Source organism: Capsicum annuum, chromosome 6 (assembly GCF_002878395.1).
Source record: "Capsicum annuum cultivar UCD-10X-F1 chromosome 6, UCD10Xv1.1, whole genome shotgun sequence".
Lineage (NCBI taxonomy): Eukaryota > Viridiplantae > Streptophyta > Magnoliopsida > Solanales > Solanaceae > Capsicum > Capsicum annuum.
In genome coordinates, this window is record NC_061116.1 from 212,856,717 (window position 1) to 212,873,543 (window position 16,827).

General features: G+C 35.8%; 3 protein-coding genes across 3 annotated transcripts; all 3 read left to right on the top strand.

Moving 5' to 3' along the window:
- Positions 1-468: 468 nt before the first annotated feature.
- LOC107875871 (pentatricopeptide repeat-containing protein At1g07590, mitochondrial) lies at positions 469-5,796 on the top strand. The gene is made up of 5 exons (XM_016722740.2): positions 469-527; positions 1,152-1,274; positions 2,245-2,769; positions 3,340-4,729; positions 5,243-5,796. The coding sequence occupies exons 3-4, from the start codon at positions 2,374-2,376 to the stop codon at positions 4,588-4,590; spliced, it is 1,647 nt and encodes a 548-aa protein (XP_016578226.1). The 5' UTR covers positions 469-527; positions 1,152-1,274; positions 2,245-2,373; the 3' UTR covers positions 4,591-4,729; positions 5,243-5,796.
- Positions 5,797-6,735: 939 nt separating this feature from the next.
- Positions 6,736-9,347, top strand: LOC107875873 (mitochondrial pyruvate carrier 1). The gene is made up of 5 exons (XM_016722742.2): positions 6,736-6,764; positions 7,867-7,980; positions 8,086-8,140; positions 8,625-8,760; positions 9,006-9,347. Exons 2-5 carry the CDS (start codon positions 7,888-7,890, stop codon positions 9,040-9,042), a joined length of 321 nt encoding a protein of 106 aa, XP_016578228.1. The 5' UTR covers positions 6,736-6,764; positions 7,867-7,887; the 3' UTR covers positions 9,043-9,347.
- Positions 9,348-13,595: 4,248 nt separating this feature from the next.
- Positions 13,596-16,256, top strand: LOC107875874 (60S ribosomal protein L17-1). Its single transcript, XM_016722746.2, has 7 exons — positions 13,596-13,772; positions 13,846-13,882; positions 14,073-14,113; positions 15,252-15,482; positions 15,579-15,681; positions 15,759-15,826; positions 15,965-16,256. Exons 1-7 carry the CDS (start codon positions 13,770-13,772, stop codon positions 16,007-16,009), a joined length of 528 nt encoding a protein of 175 aa, XP_016578232.2. The 5' UTR covers positions 13,596-13,769; the 3' UTR covers positions 16,010-16,256.
- Positions 16,257-16,827: the final 571 nt, after the last annotated feature.

Here is a 16,827-nt window from a genome sequence, read left to right on the forward strand (position 1 = left end):
GGGTAAAAAGTTTAAATCACTTTTCTAAGGGTTTTCACATTTGATGGCAAAAAAAAGAGACATATGAATTTCTAATTTGATGGGAAAAAAACTATATAAATACAAACAAAAATCATATAAATACAAACATAAAAATAATTAACTAAAGTGAGGGTTATTTTTGTAAACAAACAATATATTTTTACAAACAATGCACTATATATTATTTTCAGTACAATAAACCAACCAACCACTAAAAAATAATAACAGCATAACTTATTCCAACACAACTAATTCTATTATAACTTATCTCACCATAACTACTCCCGGTATAATTTGTTTTCAAACCAAACGACCCATAGTTGTTAAAGCAAACTTAAAGGACCAAAGAACTGTCAGAGCATTCTGTAGGGAGTATTTTGAACCTGTCCTAAAATAAGGTACCATTTTGTCATTTTCTCCCCCTAAATTATTATTACCATTCCTTTTCTTTTCTTTTCTTTCTCCTCCATAGCCGCTTTAGTCTTCCTTTTCTTCTCTGTGATTCAGTAAGTTTTTCTTTGCTATACGTTTATTTTTTCTTGCTCCTTTACTTTTTTTATTTGCATTTGTTTCTGCTTTAAATTTCCAAATAGACGAGTGTCTCACCATTGATTGTTACTTTATTATTTATTTTTCCCTTGTATCTGGATATGTTTGTTAATTCTAAATGTTATCTCAATTTTACCGTCCAATATTGTAAACAGACGAGATGCTAGTTACCGTGCGAAATTTACTGTTACTGCAACAACTTTTTTTTTTCAAACCGTGGTGTCCGGCCAGCTTGCACGCTCCTCGACTAATTTCAGGGATACCTGCACCATTTATTTATCAAATTTGAAGTGTGAGATTTTCATGAGAAGAAGGAAAACGTGCAGTTGATTGTTGCAGTGATGCATATTAAGATAAAATGATTCAATATGTGTCACTTTGATGAGAAAACATGTAGTAGAGCTGAAATACATTTGAAGGTCAAGCTTATTATTATTATTATTATTTGAAAAAACATGACATTTCATTTACTAGAAAAGAAGTTATTAGGCAACAAACGAATTCCACAACTTGCTTTTAACTTTTATTAGATATGTAAAGTGTGTGTGTTTCTATATCCAAGTAACTCCATATCTTGATAGGTGAGTGTGATTGATATTGATGGAGCTCAGTTCTTTGAGGACCTTAATGATTTCTGGTGCAATGCTGCTGGTCTTGATGGAAAGACTGTAACTGTTTGCAGCCTTAGATGGTGATTACCTGAGGTATTTCTTGAATATCTGATTTTCCTTTCAATGTTTCAGTTCCTGCTATGAGAATCACTGTCAGCTATTTCCCTTTTGTTTGACTACGTTCAATCATCAAGAAAGAAGCAAGCCAACGTGCTTGAAGGTTGAAACGGTAAGTTCGAAGTGGGATGGTATCTAGCATCTTCACCCACCTTGAAATTTATTATGTGCCTATGTGAAAGATTTAGTATTTTGGGTGTTGAGAGCTAGTATAATATAGGTTACACTTTTCGGCAGCTTATTGATAATTGGATTTCTGGGGTACTTATATTTCCTAATTTTTGGATGATATTCTTTGGATTTATCCAAAATTGTTAAAGCTCATTTTTTTTTTTGGAAATTCTTGTTTTAGAGTTACCTCTAATTGGAATGTAATTTGAGTTACAGTATAGGAAATTGTGTCTTCTTGCCGAAGATTTTTAACAAAATTTTAATAAGAATGAGCTATTTTAGTCGTAGGTGTCTAGATGTGTATCTGTTTAGTTAGTTTTGTTGGACTAGAGCTTTAAGACCCTGCTTTTTTTTCTGATCATAGTCAATGATTCATTTTGTCACATGCCTATTCGAACAGAGAAACAAATGATTAGATGTGATGCATGAGAATGTCTTGGAAAGATACATCATATCAAGATCCTATTTTGCTCCAGTTTACTGGTGTTTTTTATATTGATCCACGCCCTTTTGGATTTGCATTGAAGCCAACGTAAGGTAGTGCAGTAATACTTTCATCATGTAGTTTTCTGTGCACAGTACCGATTATTTTACTCCTACAAGGTTGGTTTTGCTCTTGGCTTTCATTACATCTAAATGCAATGCATCTGTAAAAGATCCATCCTAAAAGCAGCACTATCAGAATGCTTGAAGATATTATTTACTGGTTTTGTGAACCAAAATGACTGCTGATTAGGCGATCTCCCCATAAGCTCAATCCTTTTTTTTTTTCCAGTTAATCAAACCATGGCAGGTTCACTCTTATGGTTTCTGTGGACTAGTGGTGCTGAGTACATAATTTCAGAGCAATTCTTTCCTTAAGCGGGCCTGATGAGTAAAGTAGGTTTTGTTTCTCATATCAACAATGAACTTCATATCCATTTTGCGCCAACGGAGGATCACTAGTGCGCTTCATCAAACAATTGTTATATCTTTGTCCAAACAAAGTATTCATTCATGTCACAGTTTTTGTTCAAAAACATCCGATGCAAATTTTACTTCAGAGAACTCAGAATCCAAAAAAGAAGAAAGGTTGATAGCTCAGAACGCAGAATCAGAAAAAGAAGAAAGGTTGATAGCTCCCGGAATGGTGGCAACAAGGAACAGCTTAAGTCAAAGAATTGAAAGTGTACCCATGGGAGAGTCCGTCGGATCCACTTTCCAAAGCTGGATGGGTGATGGTCTGCCTATTCATAGAGGTGACATTTTCCACACCATCAATCGTTTGCGCAAACTCAAATCCAACAAGCGTGCTCTTGAGGTTTTTTTACTCTGTCCTCTCTTTCCAAGTTTGAAAGCGGGCATTTACTTATTATGAAATATATGAAGTATTCATCCTACTGAGAATTCACTACAGTGCACTTTATATATTTGTGTTAGATATCTAAGGGTAACATTACTGAAGGTATTAGGGGAAGAGGAAAACTTTGTATTGATTTGTTCTGTCATGTTTCAGGTAAAGGTGGTGCAGGGTGGTATGTTCCATGTTAGCTATTTGGGCATTTTCAATATACTGAATTTGCTGTATTCTACACTGAATTTGCTCTATTCCTTCTCAAAAAATATATACTGAATTTACTCTATTATGTTAAATCATAATGCCAAATCAAGCATATGTAGTTGATATTTATCATCTTTTAGGTGCTTAATCTGGATGCATACACTAGCATTTGAGTGCTCATTCAGTTATCTTTGAGGTGCTTAATCTGGATGCATACACTAGCATTTGAGTGCTAGATTCAGTTATCATTGAAATAGATAGAATTTGGTGCTCATTTAGAACTTCAATTGTAATGGTGTTGATATTAAGCAATACCTGTTCTTTCCACAGGTGATGGAATGGGTTATAAGGGAGAGACCATACAGACCAAAGGAACTAGATTACTCATATTTATTAGAATTCACTGCTAAGCTTCATGGCATATCACAAGCGGAAAGCCTTTTCTCCCGAATTCCATCAGAGTTCCAAAATGAGTTGCTGTACAACAATCTTATACTCGGATGCTTGAACAGAGGCATGATAAGGCTTTCACTAGCATATATGAAGAAAATGAGAGAGCTAGGTCACCCCATATCTTATCTGGTGTTCAATCAGCTCATCATTCTCCACTCCTCTCCAAGCCGCAAGAAGTCAATACCTAAAATCTGGACGCAGATGAAAGCCGATAAGGTTATTCCACATGTTTCAACCTTCAATATTCTGCTCAAGATAGAAGCAAATCAACACAATATTGAAGGCCTATTGAAAGTGTTTGGTGACATGGAAAGAGCAAAAGTTGAACCGAATGAGGTATCTTACTGCATATTGGCCACTGCACATGCTGTGGCCAGATTGTATACAGTTAGTGAGACCTATATTGAAGCTATTGAGAAGTCTGCAACTGGACAAAACTGGTCTACGCTGGACATTCTTGTCATACTGTATGGGTATCTGGGAAACCGGAGTGATTTAGAGAGGACATGGGGCATCATTCTGGAGCTTTCTCATGTCAGATCTAAGAGTTATGTCCTGGCAATCGAAGCATTTGGTAGGATCGGAGATCTCTGTCGAGCTGAAGAGCTATGGTCCGTAATGAAATCGAAGAATTCTTTGAAGTCAAATGAGCAGTTCAATTCGTTGATAGCTGTATATTGTAGACATGGACTCATCACCAAAGCCACTGCCATGTATAAGGAGATGGAGCAAAGTGGGTGCAAGCCAAACACCATTACTTTTCGGCATCTTGCTCTTGGTTGCTTGAAAGCGGGGTTAGTTAAGGAGGCTATCAAAACTCTTCAACTGGGGATGGATATGGAAGCAAGCATAAAGGTGAAAAGATCAACTCCATGGTTGGAGACTACTCTTTCAATAGTTGAAATATTTGCAGATAATGGCGATGTAGAGAATGTTGAAAAGTTGTTTGAAGAACTGAAGAAAGCAAATTATACTAGGTATACTTTTGTGTACAATGCGTTAATTAAGGCATATGTTAAGGGGAAGGTATATGATCCAAATCTTCTTAAAAGAATGATTCTTGGAGGGGCTAGGCCAGATTCTGAGACCTATAGCCTTTTGAAAGTTATTGACAAATTTCAGACGTGATTATATTAGAATTATTTTGTATGATATTACACTGCTGCTTCAAATTACTCAGCTAGGAGTAATCCTATTCTGCCCATTAGTGAAGATAGCCATACTTCAGCATGCCCGTCCTATTCGAGTCGTGGAGAGATGATGGCAGGTTAGACAAGTTACACTATATAATGTAGATGTCTTTATTAGCTAATTGGTAGTATATAATTGTTCATTAAATCTGCTTGCCTTTCCCTATAAATTCTGTTTCAAATACTTCAGCATTGTAATATTTGAATGGTTCTTAGCAATTTGATATTGCCTCTTTTTTTTTTTTTTTTTTTTTGAGAATATATTGTATATAAAGATGTTTGTTTGAGGTAAACATTGAATTCTTGTTGCTTCAGAGCTAGACTTCTTTTATCAGTTTATAACATGCATTTGGTTGGGTGCTGTTTGTGCTTTGTTGTTTTCATCGTCGCAAGAAATTATTGGTAGAGATGATGCCTTCGTTTCTGAAATTGTATAGCTTGCCTCTCAATTTAAGAAATGTTTTGGAAACTCTTATTCCGGTAGCGGTTTGACTGTGATGGCACTGCCATTGTGTGTGAAATGTACTTGAAATAGAACGTGATCTGAACCTTAAATATTAGGTTGCTAATAATCAATGAACTTGTATCAGGTACTTGCTCAATGAGTTGCTGGATTGATTTTGACATGCAATGCTTATCAAAAACATGTTTCATATGTTGCTGAAGGTGGTAATGCATCACATAGCAGAAACAGATACAACAACACACCCAGTGTATTCCCACAAAGTAGGGTCTGGGGAGGGTAAAGTGTACGCAATCCATACCACCACCTCAGATGTAGAGAGGCTGTTTCAATACTGCAAGATTTAGAGCTTTTATCTATAGCATAAACAGATAAAAGCTCTTAATCTTGCAGTACGAGGAATTTGATGAATGAAGACTGGAAAATCTGCAACAGATGTATGCATCAGGAACAGGAAAAAGCGGAGTTTTATGGAGATTGCAGCTGAATGGGACGAGGAAGAGACCGAGGATGAGGCAGTTGTGAGAAGATGCCAAGCACCAAAGAGAAATGCTTGGCCAAAAACCAGTTATAAGGAACAAACAACCATCTGAGAGGACTCTTCTGTCACGTAGCACAATCTTAATAGCTTAGTTGGATGACCACGTGAACTATTATATTATTGGTGTGGGTTCGATTCTCCGTCTTGCAATTCCCTGCATGTCCTTTTTCAATCTTGTTGATGAATTTTTCTCACCTTTCTCAAAGAAAAGTGGAAACAAGTCAACAACCATCCAAGAAATGATGTGTGATTACTCTTATGTCCCTATGCACTATGCATTGTTCCTAGTCTACGTGTAGAACTAAAGATAAAAGCAACGCCTAAATTCAAATGAGTTGTATCCACACATCAATATATATCTTGTTTTTAGACTATAACAAATTTCAAAACTCTCTTTTTTATAGTTTATTTCTCGTCAAAATGCATCACACAAATTGAAACGGAGAGACTAAATAAGAACTTATATAATTTACATTTATATAAATTCTAAATATGATATTTCATGTTTATAAAGTATTTCTAAAAGTATATAAAATACTTATATTTGCAAATTTAATATACATAATCCTATAAATTTAATTTCACAAAATTAGAAAGATGTTTTAAATGGAAGGGTAGTAATCGGTAAAGTTGTTATCACGTAACTAGAAGGTTACGTATACAAGGTATTCTTATGGTCCGATTCATTTCATGTATAGCGAAAACGTTAGTGTACCCGCCCGCTGAAAAAGATGTTTCAAAAAGAAAAAAATTAAATTGATGCACAGGTGGCAGATGGCGTCTCAACTGATAACTACACAAGAGTAATGAAGTGTGAAATTCATAACTGACAATTTGAGCGAAACAGCTCAACTGGTCCAAATCCTATAGATTTCCATTTGGTCAGGTAACTAACCACACTCTTTCGTAATGAACCAACCCTAGCTGCGACTTTCTCATCTACTATTAATGGCGCATTCTACTTCTCTGGAAAAACAATAGTGTGTGTTCATTCCTATCCATTATTCTCAACACTTGTTAAAAAGAGAATTTGAAATTTAATTTTGCATTTGCTCAATTTCATCACCAATTGCACAAGCCTGTTTTGCAGTATCGGTAAGTATACCAGGTAAGGTCCTGTTGTAAGATGAGTAATTATGAACCTTTTTTTTTTCTTGATAACCGTGTTGTTCAGTTCGGCCCTCGACTAATTCCGTGATATACCTGTAAACTAAGATCACATGAGACCTCATGATTCTGAATCCACTTCTTCATTGACTACTAGGTAACATACTTGGATTGGTTGGTTGGGGTGGGGGCATTGGAATTGGTAGAGGAAGAAATTAGAAAAAAGGAACAAGTAATGTGATAATTTGATTCTTTATTGTTGCACGGGTGTGGCCTAGTGGTCCATGAAGTCCCAACAGAGGCAAAAAACACCAGGTGATTCTTTCCATCTGTCGTAGCCTGGACAGAGTTACGTGTTATCTGTTGTTTGATAGGAGGTGGCAGGTATTCCAGGGATTTGGTCGAGGTGCGCAAAGATAATTCGAACACCACGGTTATCAAAAATTTAAAGAAAATAAAAAATAGATAAATTTGATTCTTTATTGTTGTAGTGAATAGGAGAGAAAATGGAAATTTGATTCTTTGTCTTTACTGAAAAGGAATGTTCTTTAATGAAAAGATTCAATTCTTTCACATGGGAGGAGATAAATCTTTTCTTATTGGTATAGCCTCTCGAGCTGAAAGCTTTGCGAAGTTTTTCAAAGAATTTGTTTTGTTTGAAGTATATTAGTTAATGTAATTCTTTTGCAGAAATGTTTACTCATACTTGGAATGAAAAATAGGTTACTCGTGGAACAAAGAGGCCTTTCATGTTATTTACTACAATTGAAGGGTAAGGTTGCATACCATAGATCCTTGTGGGCTAACCCTTCCTAAGACCCTGCGCATAGCGGGAACTTTAGTGCACCGGGTTGCCCTTTTTACCGGAAATGAGCGAGCTCCCTATTTGTTTCTCAGTAACAACAACATACCTAGTGTGATCCCATGAGTGGAATAACCCCACTTTTTTTGGGGAGAGAGGCTGGTTCCTATAGACCCTCGGCTCAAGAAAACCCTTGTTGGTTTCTCAATAAATAGGAAAATATTAGGATTGACTTTAAATGTGATTTACAAATTAACAGAGTTTTTGTTAGTATTTAAAGTTTGTTTTTCAATATATGCAGAGGCAATTGAATTACAAAATCATGAATTCCTTCCGGGCATTCTTGAACAGTCCTGTTGGCCCTAAAACAACTCACTTTTGGGGTCCTATGGCCAACTGGGGATTTGTCATTTCTGTATGTTCCTAATCCCAGATGATCATCTTTGTTAAATTTATCTGTGTATATAGGTTTTCTATTTTATACTGAAGTCTCCGAAATTTACTTGAATTGATGTGTAAGGGAGTGCTGGATTCAAAGAAGCCCCCTGATGCAATATCTGGCAACATGACTGCAGGTGAAATAGTTGTAATTGTTTGCAAATTTCAGTACGAACTACTACAACAATGGTCTATTTTTCCTTGTTTTGTTGCAAAAGAAAAATGTCTTTCTCAGAAACAATGGTGGATCCAATATAAGCTGTGCTTTCGGCCAAACCTCTCACTTTGGACTCGAACCTCATGTATATATGTGGAAAAAAGAAAATGTCTCTCTCAGAAACAATGGTGGATCCAATAGAAGCTGTGGGTTTGGCCAAACGTGTGGCTTCGATCTCTAGCCTCAGCCCTATGTGGAAAAAAAGTATAGATAGGATTACATATATATTTCAGAACCTGCATTTTTAACTTCCACAGAACCCCCAATGTTTAATTTTGGATCCGCCACTGCTCAGACATAAGTTTTGCACCTTCAAGTGTGCTTTGCTTCTGATCTTGCATAAATGATTGTCTCGGTTTTATACCATTTCTTGAATTTTCGTGCTTTTGTTTCTTCGACTGCAGTATTATGTGTGTATTCAATATTGTGTATGAGATTTGCATGGATGGTGCGTCCTCGCAATCATCTTCTTTTGGCTTGCCATGCTTCAAATGAGTCGGTGCAACTCTATCAGCTCTCACGTTGGCTAAAGCATCAGTGGTATGTGTCTCAACTCACCAGTGCATAATAATCCATATTAACCATTCGAACAATTCCAAAAATAAGTTCACAAGTTCTGGTAAACCTGAGTTATGGGTCTTTTAGGTTGTTATTACTAGCAAGTTCAGATCCCAGATTAGGCGTTGAACCAAAGTTTTGAGCGCTTTCATGTAGATCCATCTGGATCAATCCGTTGCATTTTAGTGAAAAACAAAATCTGATCTTCATTCTGTGTATTTCTTTAGGTACTTGTCTCAGAAGGAAGAAAACGCTTCTTCATGACTTAAAGTTCCTTGAATAATGCATGTGCAAGTTCCCAAATCGTTGCTTGTTTCCTTATTTCTTTGACGATAGAGTTGGTTATCTTTGTGGCATCGATTGTACAAGTGTGTACAAGAGTCCCAAATGGATGGAACGATGCAAAATGGCTGACTGGTAATGAGCACCAGTATATGGAGTAGTGGAGGAGAATCACATTATATTCTTGAATTAACAATTCAACTATGATTAGCATGAGATAAACTTAGTTTTACAATTTGTTATCATTCTTCAATGGAACATGCACGTTAAACATCTTGCTTTCTGGATATCTTATGCTTCTTCAGTATAGTTTTGCTGTTAAAATTGTATACCCCTTGATGGAACATTCCGGTAGATTTTTGGAAGTTTTCTTGCGGGGCAGGGTAGGGTTGAGGTGGCTGACCAACTTGTTTAACATCATTTTCAAGTCCGCTAAGATGCTTGAGGCATGGAGATGGAGCACGATGATCCCTTTATATAAGAACAAGGGTGACATCCAGAGTTGCAACAATTATCAGGGTATTAAGTTATTGAGTCATACCATGAAAATTTGGGAGAGGGTGGTGGAACGGAGGTTAAGGAAGATTGTGTCTATTTCGAACAATCAATTTGGTTTTATGCCTGGTCACTCCACGTCTGAGGCAATTCACCTAGTGTGAAGACTGGTAGAGCAGTATATAGAGAGGAAGAGGGATCTTCACTTGGTGTTTATTGACTTGGAAAAGATGTATGACAAGGTTCCTAGGGAGGTTTTGTGGAGATACTTGGAGGCGAGAGGGGTCCTTATGGCGTACATCAGAGCGATTAAGGACATGTATGAGGGGCGAAGACTCGGGTAAGGACAGTGGAAGGAGATTCCGAGCATTTTCCGGTCTTGACTGGGTTGCACCAGGGATCGACTCTTAGTCCGTTTCTTTTTGCCGTGGTGATGGATGTGTTGACGAGGAGCATACAAGGCGAGGTGCCTTGGTGTATGCTTTTTGCGAATGATTTAGTTTTGATTGATGAGTTGCGACAAGGTGTTAATGATAAGCTAGAGGTTTGGCGACAAACCCTGGAGTCTAAAGGTTTTCGGTTGAGTAGGACTAAGACGGAGTACTTAGAGTGCAAGTTTAGTGACTCGAGGCAAGAGGAGGAGGTGGTAGTAAAGTTGGATTCCCAGGCGGTTTGCAAGAGGGATAGTTTTAAGTATCTTGGGTCTACGATTCAGGGGAATGGAGAGATAGATGAGGATGTCTCTCACCGTATTGGGGTGGGTTGGATGAAATGGAGGCTCGCTTTGGGAATTTTATGCGATAAGAAGGTGCCCCCAAGCTGAAAGGCAGATTCTATAGAGTTGCAGTTCGGCTGGCTATGTTATATGGAGCGGAGTGTTGGCCGGTTAAGAATTCTCATATCCAAAAGTTAAAGGTGGCAGAAATGAGGATGTTGCGTTGGATGTGTGGTTTTACAAGGGCTGACAGGGTTAGGAATGAGAGTATTCGGGAGAAGGTGGGAGTGGTGTCGGTGGAGGATAAATTGCTGGAAGTTAGGTTGAGATGGTTTGGCCTTGTGATGAGGAGAGATATGGATGCCCCGGTTCGTAGGTGTGAGAGGTTGGCCTTGGACGGTTTCAAGCGGGGTAGGGGTAGACCGAAGAAATACTGGACGGAAGTGATTAAACGTGACATGGAGCAGTTACAGCTGACTGAAGACATGACCTAGGATAGGAAGGTATGGAGGAAAAATATTAGGATAGAGGGCTAAGGTGTGTGGTTGAGTCGTCGGCAGTAGGTAGGAGGGCTTTGGTGTCCTTGTTTGGCAGTGTTCAATATTTTTTGTGGATGTCATACCTATGTTATTTTATTATGTTCCATGCATTTTTTTTTCTATATATACTGTCCTTTGTCTTGAGCCGGGGGTCTATCCGAAACAGCCTCTCTACTTCTTTGGTGGTAGTGGTAGGGACTGCGTACACTCTACCCTCCCCAGACCCCACGATGTGGGAATATACTGGGTTTGTTGTTGTTGCATTCATCTAAAGCAACACAATAGTTCATCAACTGAATAAAATTAATATTCAATTGGTGAAACTAACTTAAAAATTGTAAACCCCCATATGGATTATATTTTAATAAAAATCAAAAACGTAAATTTTAAATCGGTTTATCACTTTCGTCAACCAAAAAGGGTATATATGGGTCATTTGTGTAACGGTAGTATATATGAGCCAATTTTTAATCGAGGATTCAACTCTAAATAGCAAAGTTGAAAATTTATGAATGGCAAATAATTAATAAAAATATTGCAGTATTCATCTAAGGAAAAAGAATTAGACTAGCGCACAAATAATATATTTTGGGATCTCATATAAGCTATAATTTAAGTTCGACATTTGTTTGAGCAAGCAAATTCCATAATATGCATTTGAAGATTTGACTTATAGGACAACTTCTAATACGCATATCTGATGTCTGAACTACCAATATTTGAATTTAAACATATATGCTCGAAGCTAGAGTAGTTTTCTGAAGTTTGAACCTTCGGTTCTTGTCTAACACTTTACAATTTTTCAACAATACATACACTTTCCATATTCAAAATCAAGATTCACTTCTTCATACTTGCAAATAATGATTTTTAAATGGTTCTTTAAAAACATTACCTGAATTATTTCTTCTATGGTTTTGATAGGCTTTGATTCAAGCATTATAGTACTTTATTTGAATTATAATAGATTCAACGGACACTATTGTACCACAACCAAGAAGAAAAGTAAAACGAAAAAGGTTAAAAAATAATCCTGAACTATCTGAAATAGCTCAAAAATGTCCCTCGTTAAATTTTTGGCTCAAAAATACCCTCCGTTAAATATTTGACTCAAAAATACGCTTTCCTTTAACGTAATTCGAAAAAAAGATCAAAAATACCCCTAAACTATTTGAAATGGCTCAAAAATACCCCTTTATTAAATATTTGGCTTAAAAATACTCCTTCCTTTAACGAAATTTCACCAAGCATGCTATCTAGATAAAAAAAAAAAATCACGTGACTATGCCACATTACCATCCACATGTAAAATGTTAGTATTTTTTTAATTATATGACATTTCTTTCTTCTTCTTTTTTTCGCAAAGCAGTGAAACGGAAAAACCAAAAAACCAATCTTTTGCTAATTACTTCATTAGTGTTTTAAAAGTTCTAGATTTCACCTTTTCATTAGTGTTTTAAAAGTTCTAAATTTCATCTTGTTATTGTTGTTTGAGATAAGGGACGGCTTGATCTTGATCTGACGTTGACTCGGAGGAAGAGTTAGAATTTTAACTTTAAGCTAGCAAATATTGATGTACTAATAATTGAGTTGATTTTACTATATGCAAATTTTTTTTTCAAAATAAATGAATTCCTTTTAACACTTGTTTAATCAGGCGAAATGAATTCATTTTTCTAGATTCAGTTTTGATGAATAATCTTATTATTTTTAGAACAAGTTTGAAAAGAAGTAAAATGATACTTAATAGTGATAAATTATTATTTAATTATGTTATACATTAACTTTTTGAAGATGTGTGTCACATTCAAAGATTCATTAATTTTAGATTAGAGGAGATATTTATTAAATCATTTTAATATAAGCATTTTGAGTAAAAGCTAGCAAAATCAAACACATCTTTTGAGTAACTAATTTGAAGTTTAGTTTGAAATTTGTTACTTTTACTAGTAAATCTTAATTTTAACTTTTATTTTGGCCTAATAATTAATGGATTTATCAGTTTAATAAGACTTTTTTGTTGGGTTTCACACTTTTAAACCTATTAACGAGAAAAAACTTGTTTTTTTTTAGATGATCAAAGAAATTTGATAATAGCGATGTTACATTTAATAAATTTTTTCAAAAAAAATATTATGTAACCACCGTTTGTCTACTTTGATTAAAAATAAAAAAGTCATGTAAATTTTATCCGTTTCACTGACGTTTTTAAATAAAAATAAAAATAAAAATAAAGAAGAAAAGAATGTCATATAATTAAAAAATACTAACATTTTACATGTGGATGGTAATATGGCATAGTCACGTAGTTTTTTTTATCTAGGTGGCATGCTTGGTGGAACTTCGTTAAGGGGAAGGGTATTTTTGAGCCATTTTAGATAGTTCAGGGGTATTTTTTATCCTTTTCCGAATTCCATTAGAGGGAGGGATATTTTTGAGCCAAATATTTAATAGAGGGGTATTTTTGAGCCAAAAATCTAACGAGGGGCATTTTTGAGTTATTTCAGATAGTTCAGGGGTATTTTTGAGTCTTTTCCAAAAGTAAAATCATAATTTTCACTAAGGGATTTCAAAATATAAAGAAGTCAAAGGAGTTCAATATCTATTATATATATATAAAATTTTTTTTTTAATTATATATAAATATTGGGATTTTCTGCCAACGGGGATTCGAATGAGTCTCCTCGCCCTTACCTAACTCCATCCCTGCTAGTTACCAGTTTAATACTTTGACATAACTGACTATAAGTTAAATGATAGTGTCCGAACAGGCTATCCAATGAAATTCTTACCCAAAAAGAAACCCAATACAAGTTAAGGGCCCAAATACTTCAAAAGGCCGTAAAACTGAACAGAGCCCAAATATTTTTTCAAAACAGAATATATATATTTCAATTCAACACAAAAACCCTAAGGCATCTATCAGCAGCTGCAGGAGATTAGCAATATCGCCGGCAGCCATGGTAAGTTAATGCATTAAAACTTGAGATTAATTCATTGATTAGTCTGTTAATACTTTTTTCTTTGTTTACGTAGGTGAAGTATTCCAATGAATCAGCTAACCCTACCAAATGTGAGTACTCAATATGAATAAACACACACTTTTATGTGTGTTAATTAGAGTGTTTTTATGTGAATTTTGGTTTAATTTGTTGATTAGTGTGATAATCCTTTTGATTAATAAATTTTTTGTTTTTTATATGTGTTAGAAGAGTACTCAATATGTTTAATATTTTGATATGTGTTTTGTGTTGTTGTATCAGCTTGCAAAGCTAGGGGTTCGGCTCTCAGAGTCCATTTCAAGGTGTGTCATTTATATATACATATTTTTTATGTTAAATTTTGATTATTTTATGTGATTTTCTGCTTTGCGAGCTATTGGTGTCTGCTATATTTGCTGTTATGTTGTGCTCAAGTGTTTGTTTATTAGCAGTTGCATATTGTACAAGATTTTTCTGCATTTTATTTTTTGACCTACTTGTATATGCTTTATTTTTAGCCTGGGTTTATCGGAAACAGCCTCCGGTCTGTGTATACTCTAGCCTCCGCAGACCCCACTTGTGGGATTACACGGCGCTTGTTGTTGTATATAAGATAGTGGTTCCCTTTATCTGGATTCATCAAGTTTTTTTTTTCCAGTAAAATGATTGCCTTGTTCAAGTAAATGTATCAGGCTAAGTAATTGGTTAACCTTTTTTGATAGTTCTGTCACCCGTGTTAAGCTAGTGATTTCAGCTAAATACTAGTGGTAAGCATGGTGGCTCCGTGGTTGTTGGCAAATGGCGGTGTGTCCAATTCTGTTGAAAGAGGGCAGTGCTGTTGAATTTGAATGTTGATGACAATAGCTGTATTTGGATCATGTATCTGAGTGTGTTCATAAAGTAAAAGCTAGATGCAATTTTTGGTACTTCACTAGGATGCTGAGAATGCTTGCTCTTTAGCCATTTAATCTCTAGAAAGATCCTTCATTTCACTACTGTTGGAACCTCACTGACCTTCTCGGACAGTTACTGACTTTTAGCTGGGGTCTCCGCCAGCTTGAGAATTTTTCTTGCTGATTTGTCATCTAGTAGGCTCTTAATTAAGGAAGTTGCAGCTTCCACTTGCCTCTTTGTGCTTTGATAACTTAATCAGGATGAAGAATAAATTTTTTGACATTGATTTTGAGAGAAGTATCGTCAATATCAGCGTGTAATATTTGACCCAAAAAAATAGAAGACCTTCACGATTCCGGTCTATCACCGATAGCACAAAGCTATGCCTCTGATTACTTTTATTCAGAACATTGATTATTCTGGCGACAATTGGTCCACTAGGATCAACGTTCTTTCGTCTGTACAGTTCTTTATCAGTTGGGGTGATAACAGTTCTTTAATTTCTGATGTTTGTTCTAATCTATGCATGCCTTCCTTACTCAATGTGTACTTTTTATATATCTGTAGAATACTAGAGAAACAGCGCACGCCCTTAGGAAGATGCCTTTGAACAAGGCAAAGAGCTACTTGGAGGATGTTCTTGTGCACAAACAAGCCATCCCCTTCACACGCTTTTGTCGTGGTGTTGGACGTACTGCTCAGGTTAAGGATCGTCACTCAAATGGACAAGGACGTTGGCCTGTCAAGTCTGCAAAGATTATTCTAGATTTACTCAAGAATGCCGAGAGTAATGCTGAAGTATGTTCTAATTTGTAGGGTTTTATATCTTCTCTTTGTCCTTCACTTTCACTTATCTCTAATGACGAGTTTGTTGTTAATTTCACCTCATTTTAGGTTAAAGGCTTGGATGTGGATTCACTTTACATAACTCACATCCAAGTAAACCAAGCTCAGAAGCAGAGGCGTCGTACATACCGTGCTCATGGAAGAATCAATCGTGAGTGCTTCGCTTATTTCCTCAATGGTTCTTGTTGTAGTTGATGCTACGATTTTAACCTCTTGTCCTTTCTGCAGCTTATATGTCACATCCATGCAATATCGAGCTGGTGTTGTCTGAAAAGGAAGAATCTGTTAAGAAAGAGGTATAGTTTCTATCTCTGTACTTTATGGCAGTTGCCTTTGCTTTTTCATCAGTCATCTTGAGGTCTTTTTGTTTCTGTCATTATGTTGTCTCAGTTGCATATCTTTTGCAAGTATCCTAAACATATTTTATTATGCAGCCTGAGACTCAATTGGCCCCCAGAAAGACAAAAGCATCTTCTTGAGAGGAGGATTGAATCCCTGAATTTTTGGAAGTATAATTTCAATATTCCTATAGACTTGGTGTCAGAAGAATCTAGTGCTATTTCAAACATTTCTTCATAGGAATTGGTTTTATGTAATTTTACTGTTTTGGAGTTTAAATTGGGTTGTGCTTTTGAAGCATTTTTCCAAGAAATTTTCGAGTTCTATATTGTGATCTTGCCTTTTCTAAGATTGAATTGGGATATTTATAGTGTTCTGATTGTGACAGTTTTTGTGTGGTGTTAAAATTACTGTCCTTAACTGAAAGTAGATTCTGACCTGATTGTTCATTTAGAGTGTCAATTACTAGAGTATATTAGAAAAAGATTAAAGGAATTGAGAAGCCTTTTGTGGAGAATTGGTGAGTTCATTTCAATTTTTTTAAAAAATTCTTGGTTGTTGTGGGTATATAGAGTATAGAGGAATGCCTGGAGACTTGGTGTAGCGTATACTATATGTGGATGGATCATCTGAATCAATTACTTTTAATTTTGTTTGACCCTTTAAAAGCTAGGCAATGGCTAGTTGACTAGTCGTAGAATTTGTTGTTTGGTGTTGGTGATGATCTGTGCTCTTAAAATATACTCTTCTATATGTTCTGTTATGAATTAAGTACTTATTTCTTTATTGTACTTGTTCATTTTCTTTAGTTACTGTAATTTTCTGTCATGTAGAGTAGAATTACAGCGGGAAATTACCACCAACAATGTTGAAAATGAATGATCCCACAGGCCAAATAGTCACCACTCTTGTAGATCACTCGACAATGATCTTGCCCTAAGTAGCTATTTTTGACGTC

Excerpts from the sequence above, each read along its gene's own strand:
- LOC107875874 (XM_016722746.2), top strand. Across the intron at positions 15,483-15,578 it reads ATGCCGAGAGTAATGCTGAA|GTTAAAGGCTTGGATGTGGA; the intron begins GTATGTTCTAAT and ends ACCTCATTTTAG. Across the intron at positions 15,682-15,758 it reads TGCTCATGGAAGAATCAATC|CTTATATGTCACATCCATGC; the intron begins GTGAGTGCTTCG and ends TCCTTTCTGCAG.
- LOC107875871 (XM_016722740.2), top strand. The coding sequence starts at position 2,374 with ATGAACTTCATATCCATTTTGCGCCAACGGAGGATCACTAGTGCGCTT. Across the intron at positions 2,770-3,339 it reads CCAACAAGCGTGCTCTTGAG|GTGATGGAATGGGTTATAAG; the intron begins GTTTTTTTACTC and ends TTCTTTCCACAG.
- LOC107875873 (XM_016722742.2), top strand. The coding sequence starts at position 7,888 with ATGAATTCCTTCCGGGCATTCTTGAACAGTCCTGTTGGCCCTAAAACA. Across the intron at positions 7,981-8,085 it reads ACTGGGGATTTGTCATTTCT|GGAGTGCTGGATTCAAAGAA; the intron begins GTATGTTCCTAA and ends TTGATGTGTAAG. Across the intron at positions 8,141-8,624 it reads ATCTGGCAACATGACTGCAG|TATTATGTGTGTATTCAATA; the intron begins GTGAAATAGTTG and ends CTTCGACTGCAG.